The following is an 18,035-nucleotide window of genomic DNA, read 5'->3' on the forward strand; positions in this document are numbered from 1 at the left end:
TCCATTGTTGCCACGGCAACCGTGCGAGGTAACGGAAAGCTAATTATTGACTGTGCCCCCAGTTTGATGTTGCGCAACACATATTTAGCTGATAAAAGGTCTGAAGGAAAGTAGCCAACACCACTGGAGGTCATCTAGAGAGGAAGGAGCACTTACACGTCTGTAGAGCACTATAGGACACACTTGTAGGACAGTGTTTATCAGATAGAAGTGTTCTTCGCACTATAGGACACACTTTTAGGACAGTGTTTATCAGATAGAAGTGTTCCTAGCACTATAGGACACACTTTTAGGACAGTGTTTATCAGATAGAAGTGTTCCTAGCACTATAGGACACACTTTTAGGACAGTGTTTATCAGATAGAAGTGTTCCTAGCACTATAGGACACACTTTTAGGACAGTGTTTATCAGATAGAAGAAGGCAGTTGTAGGAGAATCATAATACGTTGCTGGTTGCCAATCCTGAAGAGTTCCGTACATTGAACACAACACCAAGTCCAATCATCCTTCAGTTCTCATTCTTGGGTCTGTTGGACTTCTCCCAGCAGTCTTTCTCACCAAAAATACCACAGACCACTTTCCAACGAACCCATCCCGCTTCTGACGCCATTTGTCAATGAACTCTTGACCAGTCCCTAAACCCTGATTGAAGAAAACTTTACCAACCCATCCCACTTCTGATGCCATTTGTCATTTACTCTCTTGACCAGTCCCTAAACCCTGATTGAAGAAAACTTTACGAACCCATCCCACTTCTGATGCCATTTGTCATTTACTCTCTTGACAAGTCCCTAAACCCTGATTGAAGAAAACTTTACGAACCCATCCCACGTCTGACGCCATTTGTCAATGAACTCTTGACCAGTCCCTAAACCCTGATTGAAGAAAACTTTACGAACCCATCCCACTTCTGACGCCATTTGTCAATGAACTCTTGACCAGTTCCTAAACCCTGATTGAAGAAAACTTTACGAACCCATCCCACTTCTGATGCCATTTGTCATTTACTCTTTTGACCAGTCCCTAAACCCTGATTGAAGAAAACTTTACGAACCCATCCCACTTCTGACGCCATTTGTCAATGAACTCTTGATCAGTTCCTAAACCCTGATTGAAGAAAACTTTACGAACCCATCCCACTTCTGATGCCATTTGTCATTTACTCTCTTGACCAGTTCCTAAACCCTGATTGAAGAAAACTTTACGAACCCATCCCGCTTCTGACGCCATTTGTCAATGAACTCTTGACCAGTCCCTAAACCCTGATTGAAGAAAACTTTACGAACCCATCCCACTTCTGATGCCATTTGTCATTTACTCTCTTGACCAGTTCCTAAACCCTGATTGAAGAAAACTTTACGAACCCATCCCACTTCTGACGCCATTTTTCAATGAACTCTTGACCAGTCCCTAAACCCTGATTGAAGAAAACTTTACGAACCCATCCCGCTTCTGACGCCATTTGTCAATGAACTCTTGACCAGTCCCTAAACCCTGATTGAAGAAAACTTTACGAACCCATCCCACTTCTGACGCCATTTGTCAATGATCTCTTGACCAGTTCCTAAACCCTGATTGAAGAAAACTTTACGAACCCATCCCACTTCTGACGCCATTTGTCAATGAACTCTTGACCAGTTCCTAAACCCTGATTGAAAAAAACTTTACGAACCCATCCCACTTCTAATGCCATTTGTCATTTACTCTCTTGACCAGTCCCTAAACCCTGATTGAAGAAAACTTTACGAACCCATCCCACGTCTGACGCCATTTGTCAATGAACTCTTGACCAGTCCCTAAACCCTGATTGAAGAAAACTTTACGAACCCATCCCACTTCTGATGCCATTTGTCATTTACTCTCTTGACCAGTCCCTAAACCCTGATTGAAGAAAACTTTACGAACCCATCCCACGTCTGACGCCATTTGTCAATGAACTCTTGACCAGTCCCTAAACCCTGATTGAAGAAATCTTTACGAACCCATCCCACGTCTGACGCCATTTGTCATTTACTCTTTTGACCAGTTCCTAGACCCTGATTGAAGAAAGCTTTACGAAAATACGGTCTTTTATTAGACCGAAAATCAGCAAATATCAGCCTTATTTGAGATATTTCATCTTACTTAGATTTCACTTTTTGCAGTGTGATTCACCACATCATGTCGATAGGAGATGATGAATTAGGCTTTGTTGTCCACAAGATTAAGCCTCCTCTCTCTTGCCGACCAAACAACATCTGGGGTTGTGCAGCCCGAGTGAATGCTAATGTGGATGCTAATGTGGATGCTAATTAGCCTGTGGGGGGTGCATCAACATCCCCAAATACATACAAAGTTAGCCTGGTGATTCCTCTTTGGTGCTTGTCCGCCTCTGTGGGCACGTGCCAACTCCTCGCCCTCGCTGCAGCGGGTAGAAGCGCCTTCCCCTGGCGTTGACTTCCTGACTAGCGGCGACACCAACGTTTCATTCCCAAGCACAACATCAGTGAGGGGAGGAAGGTCACCGGGAGTTTATTACCACACTTTATGGAATTGCATCCCAAGACTGCACACATAAACCATGATAGTGTGCCTGTGTGTGCGTGTGTGTGTGTGTGTGTGTGTGTGTGTGTGTGTGTGTGTGTGTGTGTGTGTGTGTGTGTGTGTTCTTGTGTTTCTAGCCTTCTTGAGACAGAAGGAAAAGTATCTTCCATATGAGGAGGTGTGAACAAGTGATGACATAAATCATGGTCCCAATAACATTGCATCTAATAGAGAGTCCGTGAACATTGCTCCAAAGTCAGGATTTTTGGTTGATTTAACGTGCGTACAAAAGTAAACATTGACAGGTGCAAAGGCAGCAACATGTGATCAAACAAGACGGCAGCTAAAGAATAATAATAATAATAATACTTTTTAATGTGAAATTGTAACTTTTTAATGCAAAATGGTGACATTTGTCATATAAAATTCAGACTTTTATCACAATATTGCCAATAAAATAGTGATATTTTCTTGTAAAATAGTGACAAGTATAATTCCGATTATTATTATAATATTGCCAATATTTTAAAGTTTTCTTATAAAATTGTGACTTTTGTCGAGTAAACTTACGACTCTTTTCTTAAAATTGCCAAAATGTTAAGCTTTTCTTGTAAAATGTTGACTTGCGTTGAGCAAAATGAGGACTTTTATTATAATACTGCCGACATTCTAAGTTTTTCTTGTGAAATTGTGACCTTATTTTTCACAACAAGCTTTTTTATATTTGCATAGTATGTATATATTATTAATGTTGTAAATACACTTCTTTATATATCTAGAAAGGCTGGTCCTAAAGAGGGAGCCATTTTTCTCAGGTCTCAAGAAGGTAACAAATACAAGTGTGTGTGTGTGTGTGTGTGTGTGTGTGTGTGTGTGTGTGTGTGTGTGTGTGTGTGTGTGTGTGTTCTTGTGTTTCTAGCCTTCTTGAGACAGAAGGAAAAGTATCTTCCATATGAGGAGGTGTGAACAAGTGATGACATAAATCATGGTCCCAATAACATTGCATCTAATAGAGAGTCCGTGAACATTGCTCCAAAGTCAGGATTTTTGGTTGATTTAACGTGCGTACAAAAGTAAACATTGACAGGTGCAAAGGCAGCAACATGTGATCAAACAAGACGGCAGCTAAAGAATAATAATAATAATAATACTTTTTAATGTGAAATTGTAACTTTTTAATGCAAAATGGTGACATTTGTCATATAAAATTCAGACTTTTATCACAATATTGCCAATAAAATAGTGATATTTTCTTGTAAAATAGTGACAAGTATAATTCCGATTATTATTATAATATTGCCAATATTTTAAAGTTTTCTTATAAAATTGTGACTTTTGTCGAGTAAACTTACGACTCTTTTCTTAAAATTGCCAAAATGTTAAGCTTTTCTTGTCAAATGTTGACTTGCGTTGAGTAAAATGAGGACTTTTATTATAATACTGCCGACATTCTAAGTTTTTCTTGTGAAATTGTGACCTTATTTTTCACAACAAGCTTTTTTATATTTGCATAGTATGTATATATTATTAATGTTGTAAATACACTTCTTTATATATCTAGAAAGGCTGGTCCTAAAGAGGGAGCCATTTTTCTCAGGTCTCAAGAAGGTAACAAATACAAGTGTGTGTGTGTGTGTGTGTGTGTGTGTGTGTGTGTGTGTGTGTGTGTGTGTGTGTGTGTGTGTGTGTTCTTGTGTTTCTAGCCTTCTTGAGACAGAAGGAAAAGTATCTTCCATATGAGGAGGTGTGAACAAGTGATGACATAAATCATGGTCCCAATAACATTGCATCTAATAGAGAGTCCGTGAACATTGCTCCAAAGTCAGGATTTTTGGTTGATTTAACGTGCGTACAAAAGTAAACATTGACAGGTGCAAAGGCAGCAACATGTGATCAAACAAGACGGCAGCTAAAGAATAATAATAATAATAATACTTTTTAATGTAAAATTTTAACTTTTTAATGCAAAATGGTGACATTTGTCATATAAAATTCAGACTTTTATCACAATATTGCCAATTTTTTTGTTGTTCTTGTAAAATAGTGACATTTTTGGAGCAAAATGATGACTTTTGTCATAATTTTACCAAGTAAAATTCCGATTATTATTATAATATTGCCAATATTTCAAAGTTTTCTTATAAAATTGTGACTTTTGTCGAGTAAACTTACGACTCTTTTCTTAAAATTGTTAAAATGTTGAGCTTTTCTTGTAAAATGTTGACTTGCGTTGAGCAAAATGAGGACTTTTGTTATAATACTGCCAACATTCTAAGTTTTTCTTGTGAAATTGTGACCTTATTTTTCACAACAAGCTTTTTTATATTTGCATAGTATGTATATATTATTAATGTTGTAAATACACTTCTTTATATATCTAGAAAGGCTGGTCCTAAAGAGGGAGCCATTTTTCTCAGGTCTCAAGAAGGTAACAAATACAAGTGTGTGTGTGTGTGTGTGTGTGTGTGTGTGTGTGTGTGTGTGTGTGTGTGTGTGTGTGTGTGTGTGTGTGTGTTCTTGTGTTTCTAGCCTTCTTGAGACAGAAGGAAAAGTATCTTCCATATGAGGAGGTGTGAACAAGTGATGACATAAATCATGGTCCCAATAACATTGCATCTAATAGAGAGTCCGTGAACATTGCTCCAAAGTCAGGATTTTTGGTTGATTTAACGTGCGTACAAAAGTAAACATTGACAGGTGCAAAGGCAGCAATATGTGATCAAACAAGACGGCAGCTAAAGAATAATAATAATAATAATACTTTTTAATGCAAAATGGTGACATTTGTCATATAAAATTCAGACTTTTATCACAATATTGCCAATTTTTTTGTTGTTCTTGTAAAATAGTGATATTTTCTTTTAAAATAGTGACAAGTATAATTCCGATTATTATTATAATATTGCCAATATTTCAAAGTTTTCTTATAAAATAGTGACTTTTGTCGAGTAAACTTACGACTCTTTTCTTAAAATTGCCAAAATGTTAAGCTTTTCTTGTAAAATGTTGACTTTCGTTGAGTAAAATGAGGACTTTTATTATAATACTGCCAACATTCTAAGTTTTTCTTGTGAAATTGTGACCTTATTTTTCACAACTGCATAGTGACATTTTTGGAGCAAAATGATGACTTTTGTCATAATTTTACCAAGTAAAATTCCGATTATTATTATAATATTGCCAATATTTCAAAGTTTTCTTATAAAATTGTGACTTTTGTCGAGTAAACTTACGACTGTTTTCTTAAAATTGCCAACATGTTAAGCTTTTCTTGTAAAATGTTGACTTGTGTTGAGTAAAATGAGGACTTTTATTATAATACTGCCAACATTCTAAGTTTTTCTTGTGAAATTGTGACCTTATTTTTCACAACAAGCTTTTTTATATTTGCATAGTATGTATATATTATTAATGTTGTAAATACACTTCTTTATATATCTAGAAAGGCTGGTCCTAAAGAGGGAGCCATTTTTCTCAGGTCTCAAGAAGGTAACAAATACAAGCGTGTGTGTGTGTGTGTGTGTGTGTGTGTGTGTTCTTGTATTTCTGGTCTTCTTGAGACATGAAGAATGAAAAGTATCTTCCATATGAGGAGGTGTGAACAAGTGATGACATAAATCATGGTCCCAATAACATTGCATCTAATAGAGAGTCCGTGAACATTGCTCCAAAGTCAGGATTTTTGGTTGATTTAACGTGCGTACAAAAGTAAACATTGACAGGTGCAAAGGCAGCAATATGTGATCAAACAAGACGGCAGCTAAAGAATAATAATAATAATAATACTTTTTAATGTAAAATGGTGACATTTGTCATATAAAATTCAGACTTTTATCACAATATTGCCAATTTTTTTTTTGTTCTTGTAAAATAGTGACATTTTTGGAGCAAAATGATGACTTTTGTCATAATTTTACCAAGTAAAATTCCGATTATTATTATAATATTGCCAATATTTCAAAGTTTTCTTATAAAATTGTGACTTTTGTCGAGTAAACTTACGACTGTTTTCTTAAAATTGCCAAAATGTTAAGCTTTTCTTGTAAAATGTTGACTTGCGTTGAGTAAAATGAGGACTTTTATTATAATACTGCCAACATTCTACGTTTTTCTTGTGAAATTGTGACCTTATTTTTCACAACAAGCTTTTTTATATTTGCATAGTATATATATATTATTAATGTTGTAAATACACTTCTTTATATATCTAGAAAGGCTGGTCCTAAAGAGGGGGGCATTTTTCTCAGGTCTCAAGAAGGTAACAAATACAAGCGTGTGTGTGTGTGTGTGTGTGTGTGTGTGTGTGTGTGTGTGTGTGTTCTTGTATTTCTGGTCTTCTTGAGACATGAAGAATGAAAAGTATCTTCCATATGAGGAGGTGTGAACAAGTGATGACATAAATCATGGTCCCAATAACATTGCATCTAATAGAGAGTCCGTGAACATTGCTCCAAAGTCAGGATTTTTGGTTGATTTAACATGCATACAAAAGTAAACATTGACAGGTGCAAAGGCAGCAATATGTGATCAAACAAGACGGCAGCTAAAGAATAATAATAATAATAATACTTTTTAATGTGAAATTGTAACTTTTTAATGCAAAATGGTGACATTTGTCATATAAAATTCAGACTTGTATCACAATATTGCCAATTTTTTTGTTGTTCTTGTAAAATAGTGACATTTTTGGAGCAGAATTATGACTTTTGTCATAATTTTACCAAGTAAAATTCAGATTATTATTATAATATTGCCAATATTTCAAAGTTTTCTTATAAAATTGCGACTTTTGTCGAGTAAACTTACGACTCTTTTCTTAAAATTGCCAAAATGTTAAGCTTTTCTTGTAAAATGTTGACTTGCGTTGAGTAAAATGAGGACTTTTATTATAATACTGCCAACATTCTAAGTTTTTCTTGTGAAATTGTGACCTTATTTTTCACAACAAGCTTTTTTATATTTGCATAGTATGTATATATTATTAATGTTGTAAATACACTTCTTTATATATTTAGAAAGGCTGGTCCTAAAGAGGGAGCCATTTTTCTCAGGTCTCAAGAAGGTAACAAATACAAGCGTGTGTGTGTGTGTGTGTGTGTGTGTGTGTTTGTGTGTGTGTGTGTGTGTGTGTGTGTGTGTGTGTGTGATCTTGTGTTTCTAGCCTTCTTCAGACAGAAGGAAAAGTATCTTCCATATGAGGAGGTGTGAACAAGTAATGACATAAATCATGGTCCCAATAACATTGTATCTATTGCTCCAAAGTCAGGATTTTTGGTTGATTTAACGTGCGTACAAAAGTAAACATTGACAGGTGCAAAGGCAGCAATATGTGATCAAACAAGACGGCAGCCTAAGAATAATAATAATAATAGTACTTTTTAATGTGAAATTGTAACTTTTTAATGCAAAATGGTGACATTTGTCATATAAAATTCCGACTTTTATCACAATATTGCCAATTTTTTTGTTGTTCTTGTAAAATAGTGACATTTTTGGAGCAAAATGATGACTTTTGTCATAATTTTACCAAGTAAAATTCCGATTATTATTATAATATTGCCAATATTTCAAAGTTTTCTTATAAAATTGTGACTTTTGTCGAGTAAACTTACGACTCTTTTCTTAAAATTGCCAAAATGTTAAGCTTTTCTTGTAAAATGTTGACTTGCGTTGAGTAAAATGACGACTTTTATTATAATACTGCCAACATTCTAAGTTTTTCTTGTGAAATTGGGACCTTATTTTTCACAACAAGCTTTTTTATATTTGCATAGTATGTATATATTATTAATGTTGTAAATACACTTCTTTATATATCTAGCAAGGCTGGTCCTAAAGAGGGAGGCATTTTTATTGGGTCTCAAGAAGGTAACAAATACAAGCGCGCGCGTGTGTGTGTGTGTGTGTGTGTGTGTGTGTGTGTGTGTGTGTGTGTGTGTGTGTGTGTGTGTGTGTGTGTGTGTGTGTGTGTGTGTGTGTGTGTGTGTGTGTGTGTGTGTGTGTGTGTGTGTGGGCGTGCACTAAGCGTCTTCTCTCTTCACAGCCAGGAAGTACGACAGCGGTGAATATCTGAATATCAGCAGCATCAGCAGGGACCAGGCCGGAGACTACGAGTGCAGCGCCTTAAATGACATCGCCTCTCCTGACACCAAGACAGTCAAAGTCACCGTCAGCTGTAAGTACGCTTGCTGCTCTTTGGCAAGACACGCCTTGTCGCACCTGTGGGAAGCACACCTGGCACTGCTGCTGCAGAAGAAGTGGGAAGCTTAACACAGGTGTCCCCAAACTTTTGCACTTTTAACGAGAATTAAAAGTTAGTGTCTTGCCAGATATACAGTATTTGTATTCCTGCTTTAGGAGCACTTGCATTTAGAGGAGAGGAGCTACAAGAACTTCTATGTTGGGGTAGCAGTGTCACGCATTAATAACACAACATGTGGATTTGATTGTCAAAGATGTTAGGTGGCGTCTTGCCCGATATAGAGCATTTGCATTCCTGCTTTAGGAGCACTTGCATTTAGAGGAGAGGAGCTACAAGTACTTCTATGTTGGGGTAGCAGTGTCACGCATTAATAACACAACATGTGGATTTGATTGTCAAAGATGTTAGGTGGCGTCTTGCCAGGTATAGAGCATTTGTATTCCTGCTTTAGGAGCACTTGCATTTAGAGGAGAGGAGCTACACTTCTATGTTGTGATAGCAGTTTTACGCTTTTATAACACAAAATATGGATTGTTACGATCATGCTTTGATTGTCAAAGATGTTCGGTGATACTTTTTCTACATGACTAAATGTTTCTGATATTGTGTACTTTACATGTTGTACAAGTTAATAACATTCATATCGACAGATCCTTATTAAGTTTTTAAAACCATGACTGGATAATTCATTTGCTTTAATTAAATGTTTTTTAAACGTTATGCTTTTTGAAACAGCTCAGCACAAAAAGGACATAACCAAGCTTTTTAAAAGAATTAAAAAAATACCTGCAGTGCGTTGACGTCTTGCCAGATATACAGTATTTGTATTCCTGCTTTAGGAGCACTTGCATTTAGAGGAGAGGAGCTACACTTCTATGTTGAGATCGCAGTTTCACACATTAATAACACAAAATGTGATTGTTACGTTCATGCTTAGATATGTGAAATTATATATATTTATTTATTTATTTTTCTATTAATCTTACTTGTATTGTATCCTTCATCACTACACATGGTTCTTACTATTTTACAAGTTTTATTATTTTTATTTTCCAACGTTCACTCAAATGGCTCATCTCCCTCAGGGGTTATCGGCCGTGCTTGTGGGGGCGCTTTTGTGTGGTCATGGTCTGATGAGGACTCGGTGCACATGTGATAGTCTTTACTCACCTGGCTCCTCTGTACTCAGCCATGCAATCATTGGTCCATATACTTGCATGTGTGTGCGTGTGTGTGTGTGTGTGTGTGTGTGTGTGTGTGTGTGTGTGTGTGTGTGTGTGTGTGTGTGTGTGTGTGTGTATGTGTTTGTGTGTGTGTGTGTGTGTGTGTGTGTCACCGGGGTATTGTTTTTAACTTTGTAAAGCACTTTGTGTTGCATTTATTTTATGTATGAAAAGCTCTTTAGAAATAAAGCTTGATTTGATTTAATTTGATCATCTACATCTACTATATGATCATCTACATCAACTATATGATCATCTACATCTACTATATGATCATCTACATCTACTATATGATCATCTACATCTACTATATGATCATCTACATCTACTATATGATCATCTACATCAACTATATGATCATCTACATCTACTATATGATCATCTACATCAACTATATGATCATCTACATCTACTATATGATCATCTACATCTACTATATGATCATCTACATCAACTATATGATCATCTACATCTACTATATGATCATCTACATCTACTATATGATCATCTACATCTACTATATGATCATCTACATCAACTATATGATCTTTTTTTAAAGACCTGGGACAGTTGTGGACTCTGTGGCCGTAGTTTGCACACCACCCGTTTAAATATCTTAACATTCACTGCGATAATTCCCTTTTTGCCGGCACGTATCGGTGCTGAGTTTCCGCTAAGGGAAGGTGTGAACGTCCCGAGCTCTCTTCCTCGATGCAGTTAATTGGTCTGAGGAAGCAGACGCTAACGAGGAGTCAGCTAATTGGTCTGAGGAAGGAGGCACTAACGAGGAGTGGTGACAATCAGGGACCATGCCGGACTTCTCCTGAAAACTGACCAGGGTGAGGCGGATGACTTCCTTTCCTTGCCCTTCTGGAGTGCTCCTGCTCTTCATTCTGCATGCATCTCCTGTGAAGGAGCTCACTTTGGTCCGAGGAAACGAGCGAGTCATCACCTGGGAGCTCATTAAGATCCTTAGCTTGCTTTGCAGGAATAATTGTGAAAAAATAGAAAATCATTTCACCGCCACAGGTGTCCAAAGTGCGGGCCGGGGACCACTTTGGGTTTGTCAATTGGCCCCTCAGCGAGTTCTGAAACTCGTATTAATCATTAACGAGGTCAATTAGACCTAACGTTAAATGAGGATAAATTAGCATATAGCCATGAACTTTGACTTGGTTTTTCGCATCTTTAGCCTCTGATCTGGTCATTTTACAAACAACTCTTGGTAAAAGTTGTACTATTCCTGGTGATCTACCAAGACTGTGGGCCGGATCCGCTAAGATCCAAATAGCACGTGCTAAACAGCGTGTGCAAACTACACAGTGTGCAGTTTTAGTGTGTAGCACACTAAAACTGCGTGCACAATTCATAACGAGTGCAAAAGTTGTGCAGTTGTGAGGTTTTTGTGTGTATTGCTACTCGTCTGTGCCCATGGAAACACTCAATTCCCATGACATTCATGTTGTCACGCTCCTACCTGTGGGGTTTCGCAATATTCAACAGCTTTTCTGCAATGTAGAATCACTATCGAGACATATTTTATTGTATTCTTTATTTTTTTCTATTTTTAGCACAGCGACTCTCCTGCATCTGGAATGATCCAAATGCAAGAAAATGCATATTGCAAGACATTTTATTTTTTTCCTATACAGGAGAAAATTTATAATAAAATATTTCCTTAATGAAAAAAACGAACGCCATTAAAAAACAGCCCATTAAGTCATCTAAATATTGTAATATTATAAAATGATATTGCTGAATAGTCTAATATTTTTATGTTTTATGTTCGCCTCATTTCTCACAGTTATTGTTGTGCCACGGCCAGTTTGCACGTACTAAATATAGATGTAAAACAGCGGCCGCAGAACATTTTCAGTCTTGACAAATCCCTTGTAATGATCTTAGTTGCTTCTATTATGCACAGTTTTGTGAGTTTTTCAATACTCAGCATTTATTCTGCACATTGTGTGGCCTATTTTGATGATCCTGGGTGTGCAAGTTTATTATTGTTATTTTGTGTTTTAGCTCCATGTGACTTTATTTTGAAGGATGGAATGGTCACGCTAGCAACATAATGCTATGCTAAAGAGGCCAGAGTGACAGTCTTTGAAGAAGTCACGTGGTCATCTAAGCACACCTTTTCAAAGTAAAAGCGTGTGGCCTGCATAGAAGATGAGTGAAGTGATGAGCAAGAAGAGCACTCTGTCATTGCTCAAGGGTTAAGGAAGTGTTTCCCCGCCAGTTATCAGCTGCTGACAGATGGTCACGGCGCTCCTGTCACACAGCAATTCTCCTTCCTGTTATTGATTTCTGACACGGTGGGAAATTGTTCAGACCTTCTTTCCTTCTGTGCGTTTGTCATGCAGCTCACAGAGAATAAAGGTGAGGGGAAGTCACTTCAAATATTGGAGTCTTTGGGCAACTCACCATTCCATTCTTGGGAGGAACAATTCGATTCGGAATCAATACTTTTTTGATAAGATTGGGTTCTATGATTAACTACATTCCTCCATAAAATAGATCAGGGGGTCCAGACTTTCAATAATCAATTTTTACTCGGATCGTAGTCAAATCAATAATCGATGTATAATCGAATCGTAGCTCCTGAATCGTAATCGAACCAATAATCGATTTATAATGGAATTGTAGCTCCTGAATTGTAATTGTAGTCGAATCGATTATAGATTCTTAATTGATTCGTAGCTCCTGAATCGCAATTGTCATCTAATCAATAATCGCTTTCTAATCCAATCATAGCTCCTGAATTGTAATAGTAGTCAAACCTATAATCGATTTGTAATTGAATTGTAGTTCCTGAATCGTAAGCGAATCGTAATTGAATCAATAATCCATTTTTATTCGAATCGCAGCTCCTGAATCGTACTCGAATCAATAATCAATTTTTAATCGAATCGTAGCTCCTGAATCGTATTTGAATCAATAATCCATTCATAATCTAATCGTAGCTCCTGAATTGTAATCGTAGTCAAATCAATTTTCGATTCTTAATTGATTCGTAGCTCCTGAATCGTAATTGTCGTCAAATCAATAATCGATTGTTAATTGAATTGTAGCTCCTGAATCGTAATCCAATCAATAATCAATTTTTAATCGAATCGTAGCTCCTAAATCGTAGTCAAATCAATAACTTTTTTTAATCGAATCTTAGCTCCTGACTCGTAATCAAATCAATAAACATTTTTTAATCGAATTGTAGCTCCTGAATCGTAATAAAATCAATAACCAATGTTTAATCGAATCGTAGCTCCTGAATCGTGATTGTAATTGAATCTGTAATAAATTTTTATTCGAATCATAGCTATTGAATCGCAACCGTAGTCGAATCAATAATCGATTGTTAATCAAACCGTAGTCGAATCAATAATCAATTTATAATCGAATCGTAGCTACTGAATCGAACTCGAACCAATTATCAATTTGGAATCGAATCTTAGATCCTGAATTGTAATTGTAGTCGAATTGATTATTGATTCTTAATTGATTCGTAGCTCCTGAATCGTAATCGTCGTCGAATCAATAATCGATGTATAATCGAATCGTAGCTCCTGAATCGTAATCGAACCAATAATCGATTTATAATGGAATCGTAGCTCCTGAATTGTAATTGTAGTCGAATCGATTATCGATTCTTAATTGATTCGTAGCTCCTGAATCGCAATTGTCATCTAATCAATAATCGCTTTTTTAATCCAATCATAGCTCCTGAATTGTAATAGTAGTCAAACCTATAATCGATTTGTAATTGAATTGTAGTTCCTGAATCGTAAGCGAATCGTAATTGAATCAATAATCCATTTTTATTCGAATCGTAGCTCCTGAATCGTACTCGAATCAATAATCAATTTTTAATCGAATCGTAGCTCCTGAATCGTATTTGAATCAATAATCGATTTATAATCTAATCGTAGCTCCTGAATTGTAATCATAGTCAAATCAATTTTCGATTCTTAATTGATTCGTAGCTCCTGAATCGTAATTGTCGTCAAATCAATAATCGATTGTTAATTGAATTGTAGCTCCTGAATCGTAATAAAATCAATAACCAATGTTTAATCGAATCGTAGCTCCTGAATCGTGATTGTAATTGAATCTGTAATACATTTTTATTCGAATCATAGCTATTGAATCGCAACCGTAGTCGAATCAATAATCGATTGTTAATCACACCGTAGTCTAATCAATAATCAATTTATAATCGAATCGTAGCTACTGAATCGTACTCGAACCAATTATCAATTTCGAATCGAATCTTAGATCCTGAATTGTAATTGTAGTCGAATTGATTATCGATTCTTAATTGATTCGTAGCACCTGAATCGTAATCGTCGTCGAATCAATAATCGATTGTTAATCGAATCGTAGCTCCTGAATTGCAATAGAATCAATAACCAATTTTAAATCGAATTGTAGCTCTGCATGAATCATGTTTATTTTAATTTTTTATATTTATATTTATATTTATATTTATATTTATATTTATATTTTTATTTATATTTATATTTATGTTTATATTTATAATTACATTTACATTTATATTGTCTGGCGTGTAACACTTTCTCCCCACTTTCAAAACATCTCATTTTCGGGGGGCAAAACAGTGTCGTTAACCGCGGGGCTAATTGCAGATTAAGGCCACTAATTAAAATCACAGAGCAATGACTAGAAACATAAGCTCCATCACGTTGCCATGGTAACTCCTTGTAACGCTAAACCCGCCGTTTGACTTCCTTGATGTGAGGAATTAGTGTTAGAGATGGAAGCGTCTTCATGGAGTCCGTCGTTTGACTCCAACTTTGAATTCATTGAAGTTCCACGAGGCTGTCAGGATCTGACGGATCAATTAAATCCATTCATTTGATTAGAAAAAGCTTTGAATTCTGTTGCTTCAATTAATCGTTTAATGAGTGCGACTAATACAAAACGATAAAATGCAGACTTCATGAAGTACGGAACTTTACATCCACAGAATGTTGTTTTATCATCAGTCATCAACAATTGAGGTCTGACTTGGTAGGATATGTACAGCAAGTAGTGGACACAGAGAGAGAGAGAGAGAGAGAGAGAGAGAGAGAGAGAGAGAGAGAGAGAGAGAGAGAGAGAGAGAGAGAGAGAGAGAGAGATCAGAAGGCATAAGAAAAAGTATCTACATTTGATTGTTTACATTTGATTATTAACAATCCGGGGAGGGTGTTAGTTTAGGGTTGAAGTTGCCGGGAGGTGAACTTTTAGTGTGGTTTTGAAGGAGGATAGAGATGCCCTTTCTTTTACACCTGTTGGGAGTGCATTCCACATTGATGTGGCATAGAAAGAGAATGAGTTAAGACCTTTGTTAGTTCGGAATCTGGGTTTAACGTGGTTAGTGGAGCTCCCCCTGGTGTTGTGGTTATGGCGGTCATTTACGTTAAGGAAGTAGTTTGACATGTACTTCGGTATCAGGGAGGTGTAGCGGATTTTATAGACTAGGCTCAGTGCAAGTTGTTTAACTCTGTCCTCCACCTTGAGCCAGCCCACTTTGGAGAAGTGGGTAAGAGTGAGGTGGGATCTGGGGTGGAGGTCTAGAAGTAACCTGACTAGCTTGTTCTGAGATGTTTGGAGTTTAGATTTGAGGGTTTTGGAGGTGCTAGGGTACCAGGAGGTGCATGCGTAATGGAAAAAGGGTTGAACGAGAGTTCCCGCCAGAATCCTCAAGGTGCTTTTGTTGACCGGAGAGGAGATTCTATAGAGAAATCTTGTTCGTTGGTTGACCTTTTTGATTACCTTGGTTGCCATTTTATCACAGGAAAGATTAGCCTCTAGAATGGAACCTAGGTAGGTGACCTCATCTTTCCTGGTGATAACAATGTCACCCACTTTTATGGTGAAGTCATTGACTTTCTTAAAGTTGATGTGGGACCCAAACAGGATGGATTCAGTTTTACCCAAGTGTATGGATAGCTGGTTGTCAGCGAGCCAGGTGCAAGTTCTACAGAGCTCAGCACTGAGGATTTTCTCCACCTGTGACTTGTCCTTGTCGGATACCAGCATTGATTGATTGATTGATTGAGACTTTTATTAGTAGGTTGCACAGTGAAGTACATATTCCGTACAATTGACCACTAAATGGTAACACCCGAATAAGTTTTTCAACTTGTTTAAGTCGGGGTCCACTTAAATTGATTCATGATACAGATATATACTATCATATATACTATCATCATAATACAGTCACCACACAAGATAATCACATTGAATTATTTACATTATTTACAATCAGGAGTGGGGTGGGGGGGGGGGGGTATGGACATCAAGTAGTGGACATAGAGAGAGAGAGAGAGAGAGAGAGAGAGAGAGAGAGAGAGATCAGAAGGCATAAGAAAAAGAATCTGCATTTGATTGTTTACATTTGATTATTAGCAATCCGGGGAGGGTGTTAGTTTAGGGTTGTAGCTGCCTGGAGGTGAACTTTTATAGCGGTTTTGAAGGAGGATAGAGATGCCCTTTCTTTTATACCTGTTGGGAGCGCATTCCACATTGATGTGGCATAGAAAGAGAATGAGTTAAGACCTTTGTTAGTTCGGAATCTGGGTTTAACGTGGTTAGTGGAGCAAGGCCGAGTCATCCGCAAACAAGAACAATTCACAGTCGCATGCCGATGACATGTCGTTTATGTATATTAGGAACAGTAAAGGCCCTAAAATACTGCCTTGGGGGACTCCACAGCTCACTGAGAGAGGGGGGGGGACACGGTGCCGTTCACCTCTACCACCTGCTCCCTCCCCTCCAAGTAAGATTGCATCCAGCTCCATGAGGTTTTGTTAAATCCGATTGCTCTGAGCTTATCCAACAGTATAGTGTGGTTAACGGTGTCAAAGGCCTTGTGAAGGTCCAGCATGACCATGCCGCAGTATTTGCCCGCGTCCACCTCATGTTTGATGTGGTCGCTCAGATAGAGAAGGCATGTGTCAGTGGAGTGGTTAGTTCTGAAGCCGAATTGGAATTTGTACATGAGTTTATTAGTGGCGAGGTAACTATCGACCTGTTCATAAACTATTTTTTCCATTACTTTGGAAATGGAACTGAGAATAGAAACAGGTCGGTAGTTGCCAGGTTCCAATTTGCTTCCTTTTTTAAAGAGGGGAGTTACTCTTGCTATCTTAAAATCTTTTGGTACTTGGCCTTGTGTAATTGAGAGGTTTATTATGTGCGGGATGATCGGGGCAATGATGGAGGCAGAGTCCCTGAGGAATCTGGAGGGAATATTATCAAGGACGGTGGCCTTGTTTGGGTGGAGCACGCTCAATTTTTGTCTGTAATGAGGGAGTCACCCTTCTCGATGCTGATGTTGGTGAGTCTTGTTTTAAGTTTCTGGCTGCAACCAGGAAGCTGGTTTTTGAGAATTTTCCAGAGCTCACGTGGCTTATTTGTGTTTTTCTCTATTTTGTCGTTAATGTAATTTTTTTTTAAAGGATTTAGTCAGGTTGGTTGTCTTATTTCTTAATTTTCTGCATTGCTTTTTGAGACTTGAAAGGAGTGATTTGAGGTTGATATTATTGGGTAGTTTATCTACTTCTGTTTTACACTTTTGGTATTCGGAGTATTTTCTGTCTCTGTCTTTTATGGCAGCTAATAGGTCCGGATTCATCCATGGTTCAGAGCTGGCTTTGATCCTGACTGTTCTTACGGGAGCCATGTCATTTAGTATCTTTAGGAACGGCGTTTTGAAGCGATCCCAAGCAACATCGACCAGGTTGCTCGCGAGCACAGGGGACCAGTCCCACTCATCTAATTTTAAATTGAAATTATCACTGGAGTATTTTTTAAGGGATCTGGATTGGGCTGTTATGTGGCCATTGGCTTTGGGTTTAGCTATTTTGCTGGTGCAGAAGGTTACATAGTGGTCGCTAAGACCACAGATCATGACCCCACTATTTTTTATTTTAGGCCGGTCTGAAGTGAGAATGAGATCTATGGTTGATTGGGTGGAATCACACACCCTTGTAGGTAGTGTTATTAGCTGGGAAAGACCGTGCAGATTACAAAACTTGATGTAGGATCTGAAGACAGGTGCATCTCTGCGTTGAATATC

The 18,035-nt window shown here is 37.4% G+C and overlaps 1 protein-coding gene across 2 annotated transcripts in view; it reads left to right on the plus strand.

The window, feature by feature from the left end:
• The window catches only part of negr1 (neuronal growth regulator 1), a 366,662-nt gene that overhangs the window by 220,522 nt on the left and 128,105 nt on the right, over window positions 1–18,035 (plus strand). For both annotated transcript variants that reach the window (XM_062028624.1, XM_062028625.1), the window contains exon 4: window positions 8,568–8,699. In XM_062028624.1, the coding sequence (XP_061884608.1) occupies window positions 8,568–8,699 (132 nt within the window). The remainder of the gene's footprint in view (window positions 1–8,567; window positions 8,700–18,035) is intronic.

Source organism: Entelurus aequoreus, linkage group LG19 (genome assembly GCF_033978785.1).
Source record: "Entelurus aequoreus isolate RoL-2023_Sb linkage group LG19, RoL_Eaeq_v1.1, whole genome shotgun sequence".
NCBI lineage: Eukaryota > Metazoa > Chordata > Actinopteri > Syngnathiformes > Syngnathidae > Entelurus > Entelurus aequoreus.